The sequence below is a fragment of the Notothenia coriiceps genome, unplaced genomic scaffold (assembly GCF_000735185.1).
Source record: "Notothenia coriiceps isolate Sejong01 unplaced genomic scaffold, NC01 NC01_scaffold00001466, whole genome shotgun sequence".
NCBI classification, from domain to species: domain Eukaryota; kingdom Metazoa; phylum Chordata; class Actinopteri; order Perciformes; family Nototheniidae; genus Notothenia; species Notothenia coriiceps.
This window is the reverse complement of record NW_011334167.1, coordinates 15,201-34,511: the sequence shown is the minus strand read 5'-3', so window position 1 is coordinate 34,511 and position 19,311 is coordinate 15,201. Positions and strand designations below refer to the sequence as shown.

General features: G+C 41.5%; 2 protein-coding genes and 2 long non-coding RNA genes across 6 annotated transcripts in view; 2 read left to right on the top strand and 2 right to left on the bottom strand.

Moving 5' to 3' along the window:
• LOC104961473 (glycerol kinase) overlaps positions 1 to 19,311 on the top strand; it is a 59,755-nt gene that overhangs the window by 29,806 nt on the left and 10,638 nt on the right. The gene's annotated exons all lie outside the window — the stretch shown is intronic.
• LOC104961447 (uncharacterized) lies at positions 3,028 to 5,708 on the bottom strand. Its single transcript, XR_800101.1, has 2 exons — positions 4,804 to 5,708; positions 3,028 to 4,657 (listed from the first exon to the last, which is right to left on the bottom strand). It is a non-coding gene; the product is annotated as an uncharacterized lncRNA (long non-coding RNA).
• insm2 (insulinoma-associated 2) lies at positions 10,895 to 13,420 on the top strand. The gene has a single exon (XM_010789754.1). The coding sequence runs from the start codon at positions 10,909 to 10,911 to the stop codon at positions 12,190 to 12,192; it is 1,284 nt and encodes a 427-aa protein (XP_010788056.1). The 5' UTR covers positions 10,895 to 10,908; the 3' UTR covers positions 12,193 to 13,420.
• Positions 13,464 to 19,311, bottom strand: part of LOC104961465 (uncharacterized) — a 9,244-nt gene continuing 3,396 nt past the window's right edge. The window contains exon 3 of the long non-coding RNA XR_800103.1: positions 13,464 to 16,240. This is a non-coding gene — a long non-coding RNA (uncharacterized lncRNA). The remainder of the gene's footprint in view (positions 16,241 to 19,311) is intronic.

Genomic DNA, 19,311 nt, shown 5'->3' with positions numbered 1-19,311 from the left:
ACCGTCACACAACAGTCGCCCGTTCACGGAAACAACCGATTATGACCGAGAAATGATATCATGAAAGTTAAGGTGCTTATTAAGCATTTTAAAAAGTATGTGGGAACTTGCCAAAGTGCTTTGTTTTGAACGTTCATCAGCATTATAATTAAACAACCAATTAGGACCGAGAAATGATATCATGAAAGTTAAGGTGCTTATTAAGCATTTTAAAAAGTATGTGGGAACTTGCCAAAGTGCTTTGTTTTGAACGTTCATCAGAATTATAATCAAAAGGAGAAATATGAACGTTAGTTTTTACTGAAATGATCAAATAAAGTCAACATTTCACAGTCTTTACTGAGCTGTGTNATCATAATTTTAAATCGCTCTCTAATTATATATCATCATTTTGACCTAAAAGTCACAATGGTGAATTATTTGACATTCATTTTTAACGCATAACTGACTGACACTTGGTCGACGTGTACTTCCACAACGTGTTTTGTCTGCAGACTTGTCAAAGCATTAATTCATGGTATGAGTATGTTGTTACTTCGGCATAATTTTGAAACATGTATTACAATTAAATCACGGTAAAATATGTTCATTTTGTTGTAGTTGCCAGCGATTCTCTCACGAGTTTAGCATACTCAGCCCGGTTGTTGGCCCGGAAAGAACCTTGATTTTGGAGAGCCAGAAAAACTGTAAAACAGTACCCGTTAGCCGGAACTACCCCTAGTGGAAACGCAACAAAAAATGGGCCGGGTTTGGCATGGCACGCTTACGGCCCGTCTACACTTCAGGCATAAAAAAATCTTGAAGCTGGGCGTGTCTGAGGCTTGGCGATTTCTTGCCCCCAAGGCGACCAACAACCAATCAGGAATCTCCCGCCCGCCCCCGGAATACAAAGCAAAAAAAAGCCCGCTTCTTCAACGAAGTAAACTGGATATAAACTCCCCAAACAGTTGAAAACCTACCAGTTTCACCAACTGTCTCTGCCACCTCCCGCCATGCCTGGTTCCTCCGGTTTAGGTCCCGGTAGGTGAACAGAGTACAGTCATACAGGACTGGGACACTTGCCACGGCAATGATTAATTTATCCTCCATTTTATGACATATGGAAAATAGTCAAGACCTGCGGTATCAGCATACACACGGTTTGATTGGCTAGCGCTTGTACTGGCGGGAATTGCATAAACGGGATTTGATTGGCTGATGCCAAGCATCGAGCCTCAAAAGTTGAACATTGTTCAACTTCTGATGCCGATAGATGCTCGTGATGCTTGCAAAGCCATGCCATGCTCCCCACAATGCAGTTCGGCGAAGATTACAAATCTTCTACGTCACCCCATTCAGGTGAATGGGCGAAGCGTTGAAAGCATTTTTCGATGCCTGTAGTGTAGACGGGCCGTTAAACCGTGCTACGCGCTGCAGTGGAAATGCACCATAAGTGACTGGAGCCTTTAACCTGCCATTAAAGCATGGAAGCTCATTGGCCTCGGATAAAAATAGATCAGATGTTTACGATTGACTACTACGGAAGATGATTAGGGCCATGTTAGAAACATTTTTGGGGATGTGACCAAAAGTAAAAATAAAAAAAAGAGTTCTGACAACAATTTATTTGATGATGTGTCAAAAAAAGGACTTTAACATGGTGACTTTTCTCTTTTATATCATAATTTTAAATCGCTCTCTAATTATATATCATCATTTTGACCTAAAAGTCACAATGGTGAATTATTTGACATTCATTTTTAACGCATAACTGACTGACACTTGGTCGACGTGTACTTCCACATGTATTTATTCACTTGTAGTTTATGCACCTCAAAGGATAAAATTTTCCTTCAAAATGTAAATCAAATGGAAAAGGTTGAATAAAAACCCATATTTTAGGGAGAAAAGCTAATGGCAGTCTGGTGTAAGGAAGGACAGGAAGGAGCTTTCAGACATTATCAAACAGGGAACATATTCTCAGTCAATGTCCTGTAAAACAAATATGGATCCACAGACAGTCTGAGGAGGCTGTTGGCTGGAGGACGTGTGTGTGTGTGTGTGTCTCTGTGTGTCTCTGTGTGTCTTTGTGCATGCGCGCATGTGTGTGTCATGAGTGGGCAGTGAGGTGGATAATCTCTCAGACTGCTGAAAATGACTCTATTGATCAGTGCTTCTCAGTCACAAATCTTTAAGTACTGCAGTATTATACAGCTGCTGCTTGCCTGGGTTTAAAGGGAGTACATATCAGGGCTGAGGGACTGTGTTTGTACATTGAGAGTTTGGAAAATACACTTTATTATTTCACCTGGTCATTATTGGAAGTCTAACAGTTTAGTTTAAGGAATTCATGGTTATTAAACCACATTTTCATTGGCTTGTCATTGCTCTTAAGTCATGAGCATATTAACTGATATCATTAATGAATACTCATCAATTCATTGGTCCTATCATATTGAGAGTAAGAGATCATGTCTCAGTGTGAAGGCTGTGTTGGGTGGCAGTGGATAATTGTCATGTTTTAAAAAAGAGGTCATCTGTCGCCATCTAGTGGTAAAGACTTCCAAGACCCACATTATAGTTTGTTGCTGCTCTGTGCATTTAGAGAAGTAAAATCATGCCACGTTAAAAAAACTGCTATAAAAATATATAGTGATGTCATTTTTAAACTTTATTAGTCTTGATAACAACTATCAGATATTCATTTATTATCAAAATGTTAACTCTTTAAATAGCCGTTAGTTTACATAATGCACTGTTTGTTTGGTGAAGAAAAGAAAATCCCACAAAAACGGTATAATATGGCAGCATTATAGGTTACGTTGCTTGCTGCAGTTTCAGCTGTTGCTACGCAGGTCAATTTCAACACCAAACACCCATTGTTGTTCTTCTCAATTAAATGAGTAATTGATGCATTTGTAGTCAAATTGATTGCTTGTGATAGTCCTGCGATAGCCACGATTTATCTGTGTGCCACATTCAAGGAGCCTCTTTCCTAATAAGGGATTTCTATTTAAAGAAATCTGCAAAGAAAGAAAGAAATATTTATACTGTTTGGAAAATGTCTTTATTTTGTAAAGTACAAAGTCTATTCCCACCAAAAACATAAAATGTAGAAGTATCCCATCATGAAGATCAGCTATTAGACTTAACAATTAGCCATGCTAGCACCAGTCTGAGGCTGTGCACAGTGGTGCTTTGAGCTAATTGCTAATGTCAGCATGCCATTGTCCCAATGTTAATATGCTATTACTGATTTGCATATTAGCATGCCAAGATTTAGATTTGCCAGTTAGAAATATATATATATCAAAAATTTGGTTTGGACAATTATAAGTATGTCCAGATGGTGGGGCTAGTTGTAAAGGTAAGGGATCACCAATGTGAATAGCATTTTTTTTTTTTAAAGTATTCAGGGAGAATGCATGTCTGAACCAAATTTAATTGAAAATCCATCCGCCTAAGAAATGTAATCAACAAATGTATTATGCTACATACTGGTGGCACCATGAATATTAACATAAATATAGACAATCCATCAAATAGTTATTGGGATATAAAATAGAGGACTGACCAGAGGCTACCATGGCTAAAAACACACACAAAATCCAGTCATAGTATAACACAAATATATTGAGATATAAGATATGTTAAAATCACAGTTTTCTTAACACCCATCACCCATAATTGTTGATTTGATACAATTGTTGTGGTCATCTTCCAGTTCTGTTTTTAATAAAACTGCGCTTTGATGATCAAATCTGTAATACATTGATTGAAATCTGATTTTCAGTTTGAACAGTATTTTTAACTAACGTAAGAAGTCTAAGCTTAGTTAGAGTGACAACCATAAAGACAACGTTTTCTGTTGCTATAGTGACTACACCGCCCACCTTATGGCTAATCCAGAACTGGGCGGAGGCCAATTGGCAGTTGCAGGGGAGTGTTCGGGTGATGACAGCTGTGACAGACACTTGTAGGTTTTGGAACATCAGCGCACATTTCTCCTTTGTTCACACAGGTTAAAGATTTTAATGTTTTGTTATGCAACATCAAATATGTCAGTAAATACCCCACTTGTGTTTTTCCAAAGCTGTTTTGTGTCTCCAAAAACACTGGTTCCGAGCAGGTAATTGACATTACTAAAAATCTGCAAGTGGTTGTAAAATGAAGTCATGTTGTGTGTTGTTGGTTTGTAGCCTAACATTAACTTTTTACTTACGCCAATTTGTATGTACACACAAATCATAAAAACCAAAAGTGTAACGTTTGTTTGCCACAGAGATTATTTTCTGAATCAGTCCAATTGAAAACATCTCATTGGCTATTTGTCAATAGAACCAGAGCAATGCTTCCTTTCGGGGTTTGCGTATACAAAATATGTCCTGCATGTTCTTGTCAGCTTGCATTGGGTTGTCTCACTTTTTGGAAAAGCTTGCAAAACCAATTCCTAAAGAAAATGTTTATTAATCTAATATTTGCCCTAAACCCTAAGAAATATACCTAAAGTTACCTCAAACCTTCAAACAGAAATGATTATTTTCTGTGTGAACATACATTTGTATGAACATAGGATTGTAAAGAAATACACAACTTTTCTTCAGCTTTATGTGCTGCTGTGATTCCAAGTGCATCCTGCCGCCATTTCAGTTTAAGTGTACATCGAAAGGTACATCCACTGAAAATTAAGGAAGGGGAAAGTATTATTTCATTGCATTTCATCACAGAAAAGTACAAGTGTAGTACCAGAATCCAACATTCTCTAGAACAAACTCTTAATATTGAATTGTATTGAAACAGAAATTATTTTCTGCCAATAATAACCTCTGATTCAAGAAGAGTCATGTTCATCCCATTAGACAACTGGCCAAAGATTTCTGTTGAGAAAGACACACATTGTATTACAGCACTCACTCAACTGTAAATGAAACAGTAACTGTATCTGTCAGGGTGTCAAGAAATTCTAGCATTTACTTGTATTTTGGGGGGGGATAAAACAAATACCCGGGTGGTGTCATCATAAAAAAATGCATGACAAACTGTTAAAAAAGAGAGGGTATTTTATTTTATTATAACATGATTTCTGAATTGTTGTCATATTGACAAACCGCTGTCACAGAGAGCCCCTGTGGTCCCTCTCTGTATAATGTGGCTACACAGAACATATGCTCAGTATGTTGCTACCGCTAACATACTGCGAGCACTATCTGTTCCTACAGTGGTAACCGTGTCCACTATCCCCCACTCCTGTGTAACTTCAAGAAACTGGAGCATGGTTAAACAAAAAGTATTTCCTCTGTTTTCACCACACCTAACGCAAACAAGTGCAGTTGCCATTTTTAACCAATTAGGTCTGCTGTCACACTGAGGTAGTGTGAGTGGTCTCCAGTCAGTGCAACACATGTAGCTTGTGTTGATGTATCCCCTTCCTTTTCTATTTCACTGCCATTCAAAAAATCCGATCTGGAATAAAGGGGTCAATCTGAGTGATATGATTACTTTGCTTTGTTTTTTTAAAAACCTTTTGTGCATGTGTCATGTCTGTTTTTAACTTCCTGTCTTTGTGTGTTTCCCCGCCTGTTTTGATTGTCTGTCCTGGGTTGCGGTCGAATAGTCCAAAAATCAGCTCCTATCGTTTATTCCTATCGTCAATCCCTTGACCTCTGTGTGAAACGTCACGGGGTTAAGGGATAGTGGATAGGAGAACTCAAAAGGACTTAGGAGAAGAGTGATTTGAGAATCCGACTGCACTTTCACTATCCAACGTGTTTATGATGCGCCAGCGGACGTCATAAATGTGCGTCTGCTGCTGTGGGGAAACTATGGAAACTACAGTTTTCTATACAGCGGACTACAACATGGATGTATAATAAGAAGGAGGGACTACTGTAAACTAATCTAGAGACTCTGTACCGTGCTCTGATGCTGTTTCTTTATGCTTTATGAACAACAGAGAAACATATTCTTCATGACCAAAGTTGGAATTTAAATAAAAAAGCAAAGTGAAACTTTTGCTCGTCACCCTCTCCCTCCGGTCCACATTAATTCAAATGATCCCAATACCTATGATTGTATGAACTATGAAAAGATCTTAAAATCAATACAAATGTATTTATTATAAACGTTAGTCCTTAACATCTATCACTGTGTATATTACCATTCAAACATCTTTTAAAAGTTGAACAAACCCCACACAGCTCAGTAAAGACTGTGAAATGTTGACTTTATTTGATCATTTCAGTAAAAACTAACGTTCATATTTCTCTTTTTGATTATAATACTGATGAANCAGCGCAATGTGTGAAAACACATTTGCTCCATTAGAACTGAAAGGGTAAAGTAGAGACAAATGTTAATATTGATCAAATAATGATGTCAATAACAAGTATTTTACCCTTTCAGTTCTAATGGAGCAAATGTGTTTTCACACATTGCGCTGAGTTGTAGTTATGAGATGGAGCAATGCCTCTTTGTATGGAGCAAAGTCGTTATTCACTGCTCTAAAGAACAAGTCTGATATATCAGAATATGTATCTGCAAACTGATTCTCAACTGTAAGTTTGTCCTGTTCGGTTGAGAATGGATCAACTCCAAAAGTAGAATGTATGGTCAGTTGGGATCCCAGATGTTGTTTGTAAAGGTCTGCTGCTTCAAGTGAATGAGGCAACAGATCCTGGGGGATTATTTTGGGGCAACCACTGCCAGCCAAGTCGTTTGGTATGCCTTTACCTGTGAAATAAAGAACATACGGTTGATCTCACTTATAACTGCTTGTTGTCATTATTTGAATCTTCGCTACATTGGTTTATATAACCTGGTATTCGGTGAGCATTCCACGACTCCACCACCATTGTAAGACCAATCCAGCACAACTGGCCTGTCAGGTTGGACACGCAGTATCTGACAAGNTGTGTGTGTGTGTGTGTGTGTGTGTGTGTGTGTGAGATAAAATAGCCCAATTGCTTTTACAATAAATAAACATTGAATGTGTTTAATTGAATAGTAAAGGGGTTTAACGTTAGTGGCAGGTTGTGTGTAAGAGAGAATAAATAAGAAGCCAAATATTTAAAAAAATTGTATTATTTTTTCCCGCATATTTAGCATATTTCGCAACTTTCCGCATATTTCGCAACTTCCCGCAATTTCCCCGCATAAAATCACATAAAACCCCCGCATGTTTAATCGCATAATCAAGGATTTTAGCCCGCATAATCAAGGGATTTAGCCCGCATAATCAAGGATTTTTGCCCGCGTTTTTCTGAAGGGTCTATTTAATGGCAGGTTAAAGGCTCCAGTCACTTATGGTTCTCATTACCACTGTAGCGCGTAGCACGGTTTAACGGCCCGTCTACACTCCAGGCATCGAAAAATGCTTTCAACGCTTCGCCCATTCACTTGAATGGGGTGACGTAGAAGATTTTTAATCTTCGCCGAACTGCATTGTGGGGAGCATGGCATGGCTTTGCAAGCATCACGAGCATCTATCGAGCACTATTGGAGTGACTTTGATGGTTATTGGACTCAGGATTAATTAATATGGATTCCCGCTGTATGAAGAAATTAAAGGACGCGCAAGTGGAAACAATTCACAAAGGGATTAAACTGTTTAAAACACATGCTCAAAGTAAACCGGATTTTGCTGATGGGTTTATGTGGATTCAAAAATCGTAAATAATCTACAAAATGGAGGAGACCGATCTGATCAGATCAACTGTGACAAATAATCTGAAACCGGGATGGACAAATATGTTTTAAAAATGCGCTTATCCAGAAAAGCCTGGTTTGGACACTTTGCGGGCAGAAGAAACATTTATATTAAAGAAAAAATTATACATTTCTGTCTTTTTATGCCTATAATATAGCTACTAACTTGAATTTGTATTCAAATTAATTAATCAATTCTTTTTTATATTTTATTGTAATCTAGAGACAAGGCTTTTAGTGACAATCATGTATTGCGTTACAATTATATGTAAAAAAAAATATATATAATAATAAAAAAAGTCTAAATATGATATTTCGCCTCAAATCATCTGAGGCCTGGCTCCCCCCCTGCGATCTTTGGCTCCCCCCAAAGGGGGGCGCGCCCCCCAGGTTGGGAACCACTGGATTAGAGCAATGCGATTATTCGCATCACGTCCGTTGTGAACGCAGCATAATACAGTTCAGAAACCACTGTTCTGACGCTTTTAAAGCAACTTCGAGATTTAAACAGTGTGAGGGGCCCAAAGGCCATGGTGGCCCACGTAGGCGACAATTATTGGTGGGGCATGATGACGGCCAGCCGCCGTGAAAATCCCACCCTGGCCAATACGGTCCCACTCAGTCAGCTCAATACAGGCTTAACCTGGGTCAGTTGCTCATAGTCTAGACATCAGCAGCTGTCGGTTACAGTGAAAACCAACCAAACTAAGGATCCACGAGGCTTGGTGCTTAATTAGTTTTTTTAGTGTTGGACCCTCCACCGCCCCTCTCGTTTCTATTCCCCAGGCGGCCCCTCGCCCAGCCAACAGCCCGATCCTGAAGCCCGCTCTCACGCTCAGCCCCCTTGATTGATTTCCAGGGAGCGACGCCGGCTGGCCGGAGCCCACTGGCCGAGCTAGAGAGCGCCTGTCCCCGCAGAGGGGCCGGCCAAGCCCGGGGGGAGAGGATGGATGGATCTATGAATCTCTCTCCGATCTCTTATCAGCCAGAGCAGATACACCTCACACACTCACACACTCACACTCTCACACACTCTCACACACACACACACACACACACACACACACACACACACACACACACACACACACACACACACACACACACACACACACACACACACAAACACACACACGCAGAGGGAAAGCTATGCCCGAAGTATTCCCACCGCCAACAAAGACGCAGATAATCCGACACTTCAGCAGGGATCGGTCATAAGTGTTCTTAAAAATATATGATGTGTATCTGAATCCCGGATGCTGTTTCACTGCACTGACTCCAACACACACATCTGATCTCCTCCTCTTAAATACAAACATATCGGTGAAAGGTAAAAAGGGCATTGTTTTGAGGAAATAAGAGGGGGAAATATCACTGACAGAGGCTCATCATCACCGTGGGAATTCAGCAGGAGAAATGGCTGATAAAACACACTGGAATGAAATGTGAACCCAACTTTTCCTTATATAAATTATTAGAGTAAAAACTGCAGTCCTCAAAAATGTCAACAATATTAATACAATCTAAATATTTGCAGCTGGATTTTTATTTCAAGAACCACGTAAGCCACATCCTGACGCAATGACGAGATTAGAATGGTCAGATAAAATATAAAATGAGTTCTGCTTAAAAATGGTCTGAAACATCATATAGCCTAAGTAATAGAAAAATAACATTGATACGCGTAACTTCATGTACATGTATGTTGGTTGATAGCTCGAAACATATACTAGAAAGCCTCATTAGACGTCATCATGTAAGAACTTAAAGTGAAGGCACGTGTTTTCTTAGTTGTTCTTATTCAAATAGAATGACATCGTTTATGAAGTTAGTTTTGGAGTAAAACTTAACCGAATCTCCGCTGAAGTTCCTCGCAGTTGTTAAATAACGCTTTCAGTCATTGCTCGATGCTTTACTTTAACCCTATATTAAATATTCACTTTAACATTCGTTTGAAAAAGTAATAGGCCTACTCTAATTAACCTACTAATACGCCTGTATTTTGGGAAAAAAATGTCTACGGTGTATTTTACGATATTCAATTAAATTATTATTAAAAATAAAGAAAAACATTATACGTTTATCTTCAAGCACGTGGGTTGATAGCTCACAATTACACCAAGAAAGCCTAATTGGACTTCATCATTTTAGATTACGCATTTAAAGTCTTCTTAGTTGTGTTTATAAAAGATAGGGGAAAAAATAAAATAAAGTACTTTTTTGGAGTAAAACTGAACCGAATCTCCTTCTGAAATTCATCGCAATGACTAAATATTTTTCTTTTAGTCAATGGTCGTTCCACTTCGTCCCCAATATGTAGGCCTATTAGTTTCCAAAATTGAAGAGGCTAACTCTAATTAGCCTTTATATTTTGTATGACTTTTCTTGTACAAAATATATCTAAGTGTAGTGTTCCTCACCAGGGTAGGGATACAGATGTCTCTCTCTCGTCACACCTGCCCCCCTCTCTCTCCCTCTCTCTCTGACACTTCAAAGCTGTACTTGAAAGTGAGCTCGAGACAAGAGTTGTTGTTCTCTCGCGCTTGGTGGAGCATCATCGTCATCATGCCTCGAGGATTCTTGGTGAAGAGAACCCGGCGATGTTCGGGGTCATACCGGTCACGAAATACCAGCAATAACCAACCTGGAACATACTACGGTGACAGGAACAACAATAACTCCGAAGGGATCGAACCGGAGTCAGTGAAGCAGACCGACCTGTTGAAAGGTGTCCTGTTTGAACGGTCAGACGGACGGTTCCCGGTATCCCGCGAGGACTCCGCCGGTGTAGGAGAGGCGTGGAGCCCGCAGGTGGAGTCGGCGCTGGAGGCAGAAGCCGACCGCAGCGCGCAGTTACCCGAGACCGAGGAGCAGGTGAGCGAGGTGGACGTTCTGACTCCCGAAAGAGATTTCTCCTGCTTCTTCCCGCCTCCTCCTATACCCCCACGCGAATTGACAATAACGTCTTGTAGCCCCGTTAAACCGGTCGGCACGAGGCTGCTGGAAAAACACGAGGAAGGAGAGAAGCAGCCGTTTTTAACTGGTAAATGCCTCACATCACCCCAGGTGTTGGAGTTACCGGAGCTGCCGTTCCTGGTGAGCTCCACTCCGACCTCCGCTTCTATCGAGAGACTCCTGGCGAGCAGCAGCCGCCACGCACCGTCCTACGGTCAACACGACACATATGACCCGAGTATGGGGCACCTGTTCCCGCCCCTAACACTGATGAACCAGCACCAAGCAGCGAGGAAACGCGCCTTCCTCGAACAGGACCAACGCTTGAACAACAACAGACACAACAAACAGTCAAACACGCCAAAGAAACCAAAAGTCAACCGGAAACTAAACTTCGAGGATGAGGTCACGACCTCGCCGGTTTTGGGTCTGCGGATAAAAAAGGAGAGCCCCGAGCTGAGGAGACAGCGCGAGAAGTCTGCTCTCAGCGGGAACAAGCCACTTGGAGAGTTCATCTGCCAGCTCTGTAAAGAGGAGTACCTCGACCCCTTCTCCCTTGCGCAGCACAAGTGCTCCCGCATAGTGCGCGTGGAGTACCGGTGTCCGGAGTGCGACAAAGTCTTCAGCTGCCCCGCAAACCTGGCGTCCCACCGCCGGTGGCACAAACCTCGCCCGGTGAACAACCAGGGAGGAGAGACTCAAACAAACAAGAGTCAGCCGTTAAAGGAGACACGAGGGCTCATTCAGCACGAGCGGCAGCCGGTTGACATGGAGGGCAAAGAGAACGAGCTGCTGCGCATTAACACCAACCAGCACCACGGAGCATCGGACAGCTCCCGCATGAGGCGCGAGCCCTCCCTGTTGATGCTCCATGGCCGGTCCCGAAACAGCCCCGACACCGACAGTCTTGCTCCTCCTCACTATGAGCACTCTCTTCATTACCGGAACCCGGTGGAAAATTGTTTGGAGGTGAGAGCTGCTGACAGCCCACCCTCGAGCCTGTTTCTATTGAACGGTAATTCGGAAGAGAGCGTGGACCTGTCGCAGCAGCAGCGGCCGTCCTTCCCGCTTCCCGCTTTACCGTTCGTGCAGTCCCTAACGGAAGAGGAGGTTTACGACTGCAGGTATTGCGGAAAGAAATTCCGCCGACAAGCTTACCTGAAGAAACACCTTGCCGCGCACGAGATGACAGCACGAGCGTCACCGCCTCCACCACCTTATAACCAGGCGCGCGAGACCAGCGGCCAGGTGTTTCTGTGTCACCTGTGCGGCGCGCGCTTCCCGTCGGGTGAAATCAGGGACAAGCACCGTATGTGGCACGCGATGAGGGATGAGTTACTGGCGGGAACTTTGGGAGGAGGACTCAGACATGAAGTATTCCACGCGCAAGGAGACGAGAGCGGCACCGGAGAGAGCGAGCAGCAGCAGATCTTCACGTGCAAGCAATGTCCGTCAACTTTCTTCAGCTCCCCGGGTCTCGCGAGACACATCAATAAGTCTCACCCGACCGAGAACCGGCAGGTGATGCTGCTGCAGATGACCGTGCGACCATAATACGATGTAAAGACTCTTAAACAAGAAAACTGATGATTTGGTGAAAACATTCCTTCATTGATAGTCATAAGGGAGACTCTATGGAATTTGAATTTTAGTTATATCCATTCACATTAAAGAAATGATCAATTTAAGCTTATTGTAAAGCAAAGTTTATTTTTGTTGTGGTGAAAAAGCTAAATGTGTATCAATCTGCGACAGGAAGTGGAGTCACTGTTTCTGTTTAAAGGTCAGTAATCATCTTGACTTTGTTTCAGAAAGGCCCATTTAGAATATAGTGGTACTAGAATAATGAACCCATTCAAACGGAAATAAAATACGTTCCACAACCACTGATGCTATGTACTAAAAAACACCTAATGTAATCTTCAACAGGATGATCAGTCTATACTACAAGCAGTATTGTAATATGAAAATAATAAATACAACTTTAACAATGGGACATTATCATTCAGGTGGCAGATCTAAAATAATGAAATAAACCAACAGCAAGATTATTATTACTGATGCAATTTACAGTGAGCTATACACTGAAGTCTGACACATTACATTAAATATCAGTAATTGTCTCTATAATAATTCTCAGACAATATTGTGTCTTATCCGTATTGGCACAGAGGAAGCCATCTCTCCAGCTTCTCCTACATGCCCAGCACTCAGTAAATGATTTGACATGTAATCACAGAAGCAGCTGTTAGACTGGAGAGTGGGGACAGAGGGAAGTTTGACAGAAAAGGTCATTTTGATTATAACTAATTAGAGCAAGACAGGGTCATTTTACATGGAAGATACTGAAGCAGATAGACAGGCTACACGTGGCAGACATCTCAACACATTCCTGTGGCAAAGTAATCAGATTATATTGAAGCTGCGTTATAACTGGAGACAGAATCAATGTCCTAACTCTGTTACAAAGACTTTCATGTACAGTGAACAATACAAAAGAAGATTGACTGTAATATGCCTTTTATAGTAAATGTGCCAGTACGTTTCTCAGCTAAAAAATATTTTTCATACAAAAAAGGAACATTTAATGCTATTAGTTTAAAAAAAAGTATTTCATCTTTATTAATTATATATAACTGTTGAAATATTTCCTTCATGATGCTTAAATGTATTTGTGATTCTGTGAAGCTTTTACTATTTTGATATGTTTCATGTGAATTTTAATTGAAATGATTGTCAATAAATGGTGAGACAGTATGATCAATGGACTGGTTCATATACTTTTGAAGCTGTATACACTCACAATAAATGAATGGGTCTGGCAGGCAAGTGGTACGAATCATTTATTGTCAAATCCCATCATCGCACATCCACGTTCTCTGTCTGTGTCCAAAAGAGACGTTACAGGTTTACATAGTACAGGTGTGACATGGAGTGTGTGTGTGTGTGTGTTTGAGCGTAATACAGCTGTTACATGATCAACACATGCAGAAAGTGCTGAGCTGGTGTCATGCAGTATGTACAGTCAGTAGTTACATGCACTCTGGACAACAGGCCACAGAGCTTTCCGAATGTTATATATAAAGGAAAATAATGTAATCTGAATGTTTTACCCCTTATTTATAGACAAGCAAAGTTTGGTTTAGGGTCGCATTGAAACATTTTTTAATATTGAGATTATTCACAATTCCAAAAAGTACAAATGTGTTTTGTTTTTTAATCTTCAATTCTTCTCAGAAATACATTTCCACATGTGGCCTTAATCCTTTATCTGTAGACTTTCAGAGTCAAAATGCTCCAGATAAACAGCAGGAAAGTTTCTATGAATAGTTTGTAATGATGAAAGGTTAATCATTTGTTTGAATACATTTTGGTTGCTGCTAATTACGTTTAGTTACGTTTTAGCAAATCATTTCGAGGTCATTATGAAACACTATAATCCTCCGTATTATTTACAATCTGTAAAACTAAATCGGAAATGTCCCATCTTCTCCATGGGCTTTTGAAAGCAGCACCATAGCTCATAATCAAGCACAGGTATGTTTAATCCAAAGGGAGTGTGAGACTCGGCGTTTCCAATCAGGATGGAGTGAGAGGTACAGCATGAACAGATCAGAGTGACCACCAATCAATGGTGCTCCAACCTCAGCAATAATAATAATTATTGTAACAGCAATAATTTAAAGGGCCAACTCAGAGTTCAGCAGAATTCAAATATTCACGAATAAAGTTATATTCACCACACACAGAGGTGCAAAAAGTGTAACAATCCCTTTCATTTCTACGGAGAATCTAGGGCTGAAATAAAAACAGTAACATCAAATAAACTTGAGTTTAAATACAGAAGAAGCCATCATGTAAAATAAATGGAGGAACAGCAGCTAAAGAAAAACCTTAAACAATGTTAGACAATTCCCTTTTTAGTAGAGCTAACTGACGGAGTGCTGAAATAAGGATGTTAAAAACATAAGTGATAGTGTTACTTGTTATAGATTGTGATTACATTTGGGTCCCCTTCGTCAAGAATGGAGCAGGGGGATGAGTCTCAATATAAGAGTGGAGTTATAAAAAGAAAAATAACGTAAGGATTCATATCTAAATAAGTATCTTTGCTTCCCCCCCTTTGGCTGTACACTATCTCTCCTTTATACACACTGTTTCCACCTTTAAACCACTAAGGTGTTGAGGTTATCTTTTCAATAACAAAACCTGCCACAAAGCACAGAAGAGGATTAGAGCCACATGAGGGAAAGGTTTTCAGATTTTTTAAGAAGTCTTAAATTAATCTCAGAATTCTGACATTTTCCCAGAAATTCTAAATGTACTCTAAGAATTCTGATTTTAATCTCAGAACTTTTTTTCATAGAATTCAATACATTTTCTCAGAATGCAGATTTTGTTTCTGAATTTGATCTCAGAATTCTGAATTGAATCTCAATATTTTTATTTTAAAGTCAGAACAAAAGAAAATAAATCTCTTTAGGTCCGATCTCAAAAAATGTTTTCACATGTGGCACTAATCCTCTTCCGTACATTATATACTCAATGAAAAACGAGGACAATTATGGCCTAAAACTTCCCCAATGTGGCAACATTGAAGTAAAGAAGAGTCCTTGGACTGAAATTAAATTGCCTTGCAAATGTAAAAAATAAATGAAATCTTGTAGTGTCTATCCATTTTAAGCAGATACCCGGTCGGAGGTCTTTGGCAGCTACTCTCAGTATATACACCCACTGTACACATCCCATTAGATGTTCATATAGCTACTATATATATCTATACTCATACATATATAGATATACAGAATATAGGAACAAAAATAATAGCTGTGGTTCCATTGCATCAGATGACAAAGTGACAAATAAAATACAGCATTGTTCTTGTTCGGGTCCAAACACATTTCAAGAAAAAAATCATCAGTGCTTGTCCACATTTTACAGCATAAGCAAAACAAAACTAAATGGAAGTGCTGCCTCTTGTGTTCTATTTTGACGAATAATTCAACTATGTAACACTGATTCTCTTCACCTTTTGGCTTTAAAGCATCCACAACAAAACATCTTTCTTTCATTGTAAGCAAATGAATGAGTTTCTATATACAATTCATACCAATAGAAACCGACTCAAGCCTAAAGCTGTGCTGAGAACAAAAATATACTTTTATCTTGCTTCCTCCATGCAACACTACAGATGCACACGTTCTGATCTTTTTTTTTTTTTTATATATCAAAACTCGTGGTTCTGTCTGCGCACACATGGACTAACTATAGTACAAATATACAGATAGCAACCTATGCTTTTATTCCTCTGTGAACATGCTTGAACCCTTTTCTAAAATTGCACAGATTATTATAAACTAATACTGCACTTGTTTCTACTGTGGCAAAGGTCAGCATGCTGGAGCAACTGCAAGGATATACACAGCCATTTTCAAAATAAAGTTACAGTGAGGGCTTTAAGTCTTATTGGCCGATCCGGAGGAGCGTCGCAGCTTCATGGACATGCGGCTCTTGCTAGTCCGAGGCGACATGGGGGACGCCGAGTCGCTCCCGGCCTCCCCAAGAGCCGGACTTTCTCCCCGAAGAATCTCGAGGCAGGAGCCTGAGGAAGGGGAGGAGGGAGGGATAAAGGAGGAGAGGGAGGAGGCAAATCAGAGAGTAAGATAGGAGACTATATAATACAGCAATAAGAAAATGACATCACGTCCAATCATGATCTACTTAGGCACACAGACAGGACAGAGTGATGGACACACACAGGACAGAGTGATGGACACACACAGGGCAGAAAGCCTAGACAAACAGCAGGTGTATTTGTTTAAACATAATAAAGGCAGCTGCAGCTGATTCAGGACGTTGCTGCTCGGTAACACCAAGGAAGTGGATCACATCACTGAGGTCTTTAAACTGGCTTCCTGTCAAATATTACTGTTTTTTGTAATTATCTGAAATAAATGTATGTTTAATATCTGTATATTTCCCCCCTCTTCTTCTGCTTTGTGGTTTGTAATTGTATCTTCAACTGTATTCCATTTGACATGCCATGTAAGCAATAACAATGTGTAAAAGTGCATAGAAAAGAAAAAAAATCTATATTCAAATTATAATATACTAGATAGGATTTAATATACAGCTCTGCCAATACTAAAACAATATATTTCACTGTACAGACCAGTTTTCTGTACTTCTTGCTGTGTAGATTTATTTTATTTTTTTTTACATTTCCAGTTTTGTAACCCTCTATATTTTCATTGATTGTAAATCATTAATAAGAGACAACAATAAATAGCAATTTCTACTTGAGCTGTTGGCAAACTACACCGTCACATGTAACTATAAAAAGAAGGAAATGTGACTATTGGGTCTAAAGGTGATACTTACAAACGTACATCCTACATGAGGGAATACCTACAGGGTTTTCTATCTAAACATCCATGAATCATACCATTCACAGCTAGCATGGAGAACCTTCTGCTTCAGACCCTTCCCCTTCACTCTGAGCAGGTTAAAGCTGTCTACTGGTTTAGGGACCATCATACACATGACACTATGCTCCTCTACAGGAGGAGGAGGAGGAGGAGGAGAATAGAGGAGAGGAGAGGAGAGGAGGAGGAGGAGGAGGAGAGGAGAATATAGGAGAGGAGGAGGAGGAGAATAGAGGAGAAGAGGAGGAGGAGAGGAGGAGGAGAATATAGGAGAGGAGGAGAATAGAGGAGAGGAGGAGGAGGAGAGGAGGAAAATAGATTAGAGGAGGAGAATGGAGGAGAGGAGGAGGAGGAGAGGAGGAGGATAAGGAGGAGGAGAATAGAGGAGAGGAGGAGGAGGAGAATAGAGGGGAGGAGGAGAGGAGGAGAATAGAGAGGAGGAGAAGGAGAGGAGGAGGAGGAGAAGGAGAATAGAGGAGAGGAGGAGAGGAGAGGAGGAGAGGAGGAGGAGAATAGAGGAGAGGAGGAGGAGAATAGAGGAGAGGAGGAGAGGAGAGGAGGAGGAGAAGGAGAATAGAGGAGAGGAGGAGAGGAGAGGAGGAGAGGAGGAGGAGAATAGAGGAGAGGAGGAGAAGGAGAGGAGGATGAGGAGAAGGATAGAGGAGAGGAGGAGGAGGAGAATAGAGGAGAGGAGGAGGAGAATAGAGGAGAGGAGGAGGATGAGAATAGAGGAGAGGAGGAGAGGAGGAGGAGAGGAGGAGAATAGAGGAGAGGAGGAGGAGGAGGAGAATAGAGGAGAGGAGGAGAGGAGAGGAGGAGAGGAGGAGGAGAATAGAGGAGAGGAGGAGAAGGAGAGGAGGATGAGGAGAAGGAGGAGAAGAATAGAGGAGAGGAGGAGGAGGAGGAGAATAGAGGAGAGGAGGAGGAGAATAGAGGAGAGGAAGAGGAGGAGAATAGAGGACAGGAGGAGAGGAGGAGGAGAGGAGGAGAATAGAGGAGAGGAGGAGGAGGAGGAGAATAGAGGAGAGGAGGAGGGGGAGGAGGAGAGGAGGAGAATAGAGGAGAGGAGGAGGAGGAGAGGAGGATAATAGAGGAGAGGAGGAGGATGAGAATAGAGGAGAGGAGGAGAGGAGGAGGAGGAGGAGAGGAGGAGAATAGAGGAGAGGAGGAGGAGAGGAGGAGAATAGAGGAGAGGAGGAGGAGGAGGAGGAGAATAGAGGAGAGGAGGAGGAGGAGAATAGAGGAGAGGAGGAGGAGGAGGAGGAGAATAGAGGAGAAGGAGAATAGAGGAGAGGAGGAGAATAGAGGAGAGGAGGAGGAGGAGAAGGAGGAGGAGAATAGAGGAGGAGAAGGAGAAGGAGAATAGAGGAGAGGAGGGGGAGAATAGAGGAGAGGAGGAGGAGAGGAGGAGGAGGAAAATAGAGGAGAGGAGGAGGAGAATAGAGGAGAGGAGGAGGAGGAGAATAGAGGAGAGGAGGAGAATAGAGGAGAGGAGGAGGAGAATAGAGGAGAGGAGGAGGAGGAGAAGGAGGAGGAGAATATAGGAGAGGAGGAGGAGGAGGAGAATAGAGGAGAGGAGGAGGAGAATAGAGGAGAGGAAGAGGAGGAGAATAGAGGAGAGGAGGAGGAGGAGGAGAATAGAGGAGAGGAGGAGGAGAATAGAGGAGGAGGAGGAGAAGGAGGAGGAGAATAGAGGAGAGGAGGAGGAGAATAGAGGAGAGGAGGAGGAGAGTGGAGTAGAGGAAAGGAGAGGAGGAGGAGAAGGAGGAGGAGAATAGAGGAGAGGAGGAGGAGGAGGAGAGTAGAGTAGAGGAAAGGAGAGGGGAAAGTAACAAAAGAGAAGTGAGGAAAGAAAGTGTAGGAAAAGAAGTAAGGATTTGAGAGTAAATTAAATAAAAGACAAAAAGGGATAGGAGAGGAAAGAAAAAGAAAGGAGAGATGAGTTAAGGATTGGAGAGGAAACAAAAGGAAGAAAGAAAGGAAAGGAGGGCCAGTAAAAACCGAGGCGAGAAGGGGGAAGCACGGAGGATACAGGAAAGAAGGAAAGGGAGGAGAAGGGGGAAGCACGGAGGATACAGGAAAAAAGGAAAGGGAGGAGAAGGTGGAAGCACGTAGGGTACAGGAAAGAAGGAAAGGGAGGAGAATGGGGAAGCACGGCGGGTACAGGACAGAAGGAAAGGGAGGAGAAGGGGGAAGCATGGAGAATACAGGAAATAAGGAAAGGGAGGAGAAGGGGGAAGCACGGAGG

Bases quoted from the DNA above. Each gene is read 5' to 3' on its own strand.
- insm2 (XM_010789754.1), top strand. From the start codon at position 10,909: ATGAACCAGCACCAAGCAGCGAGGAAACGCGCCTTCCTCGAACAGGAC.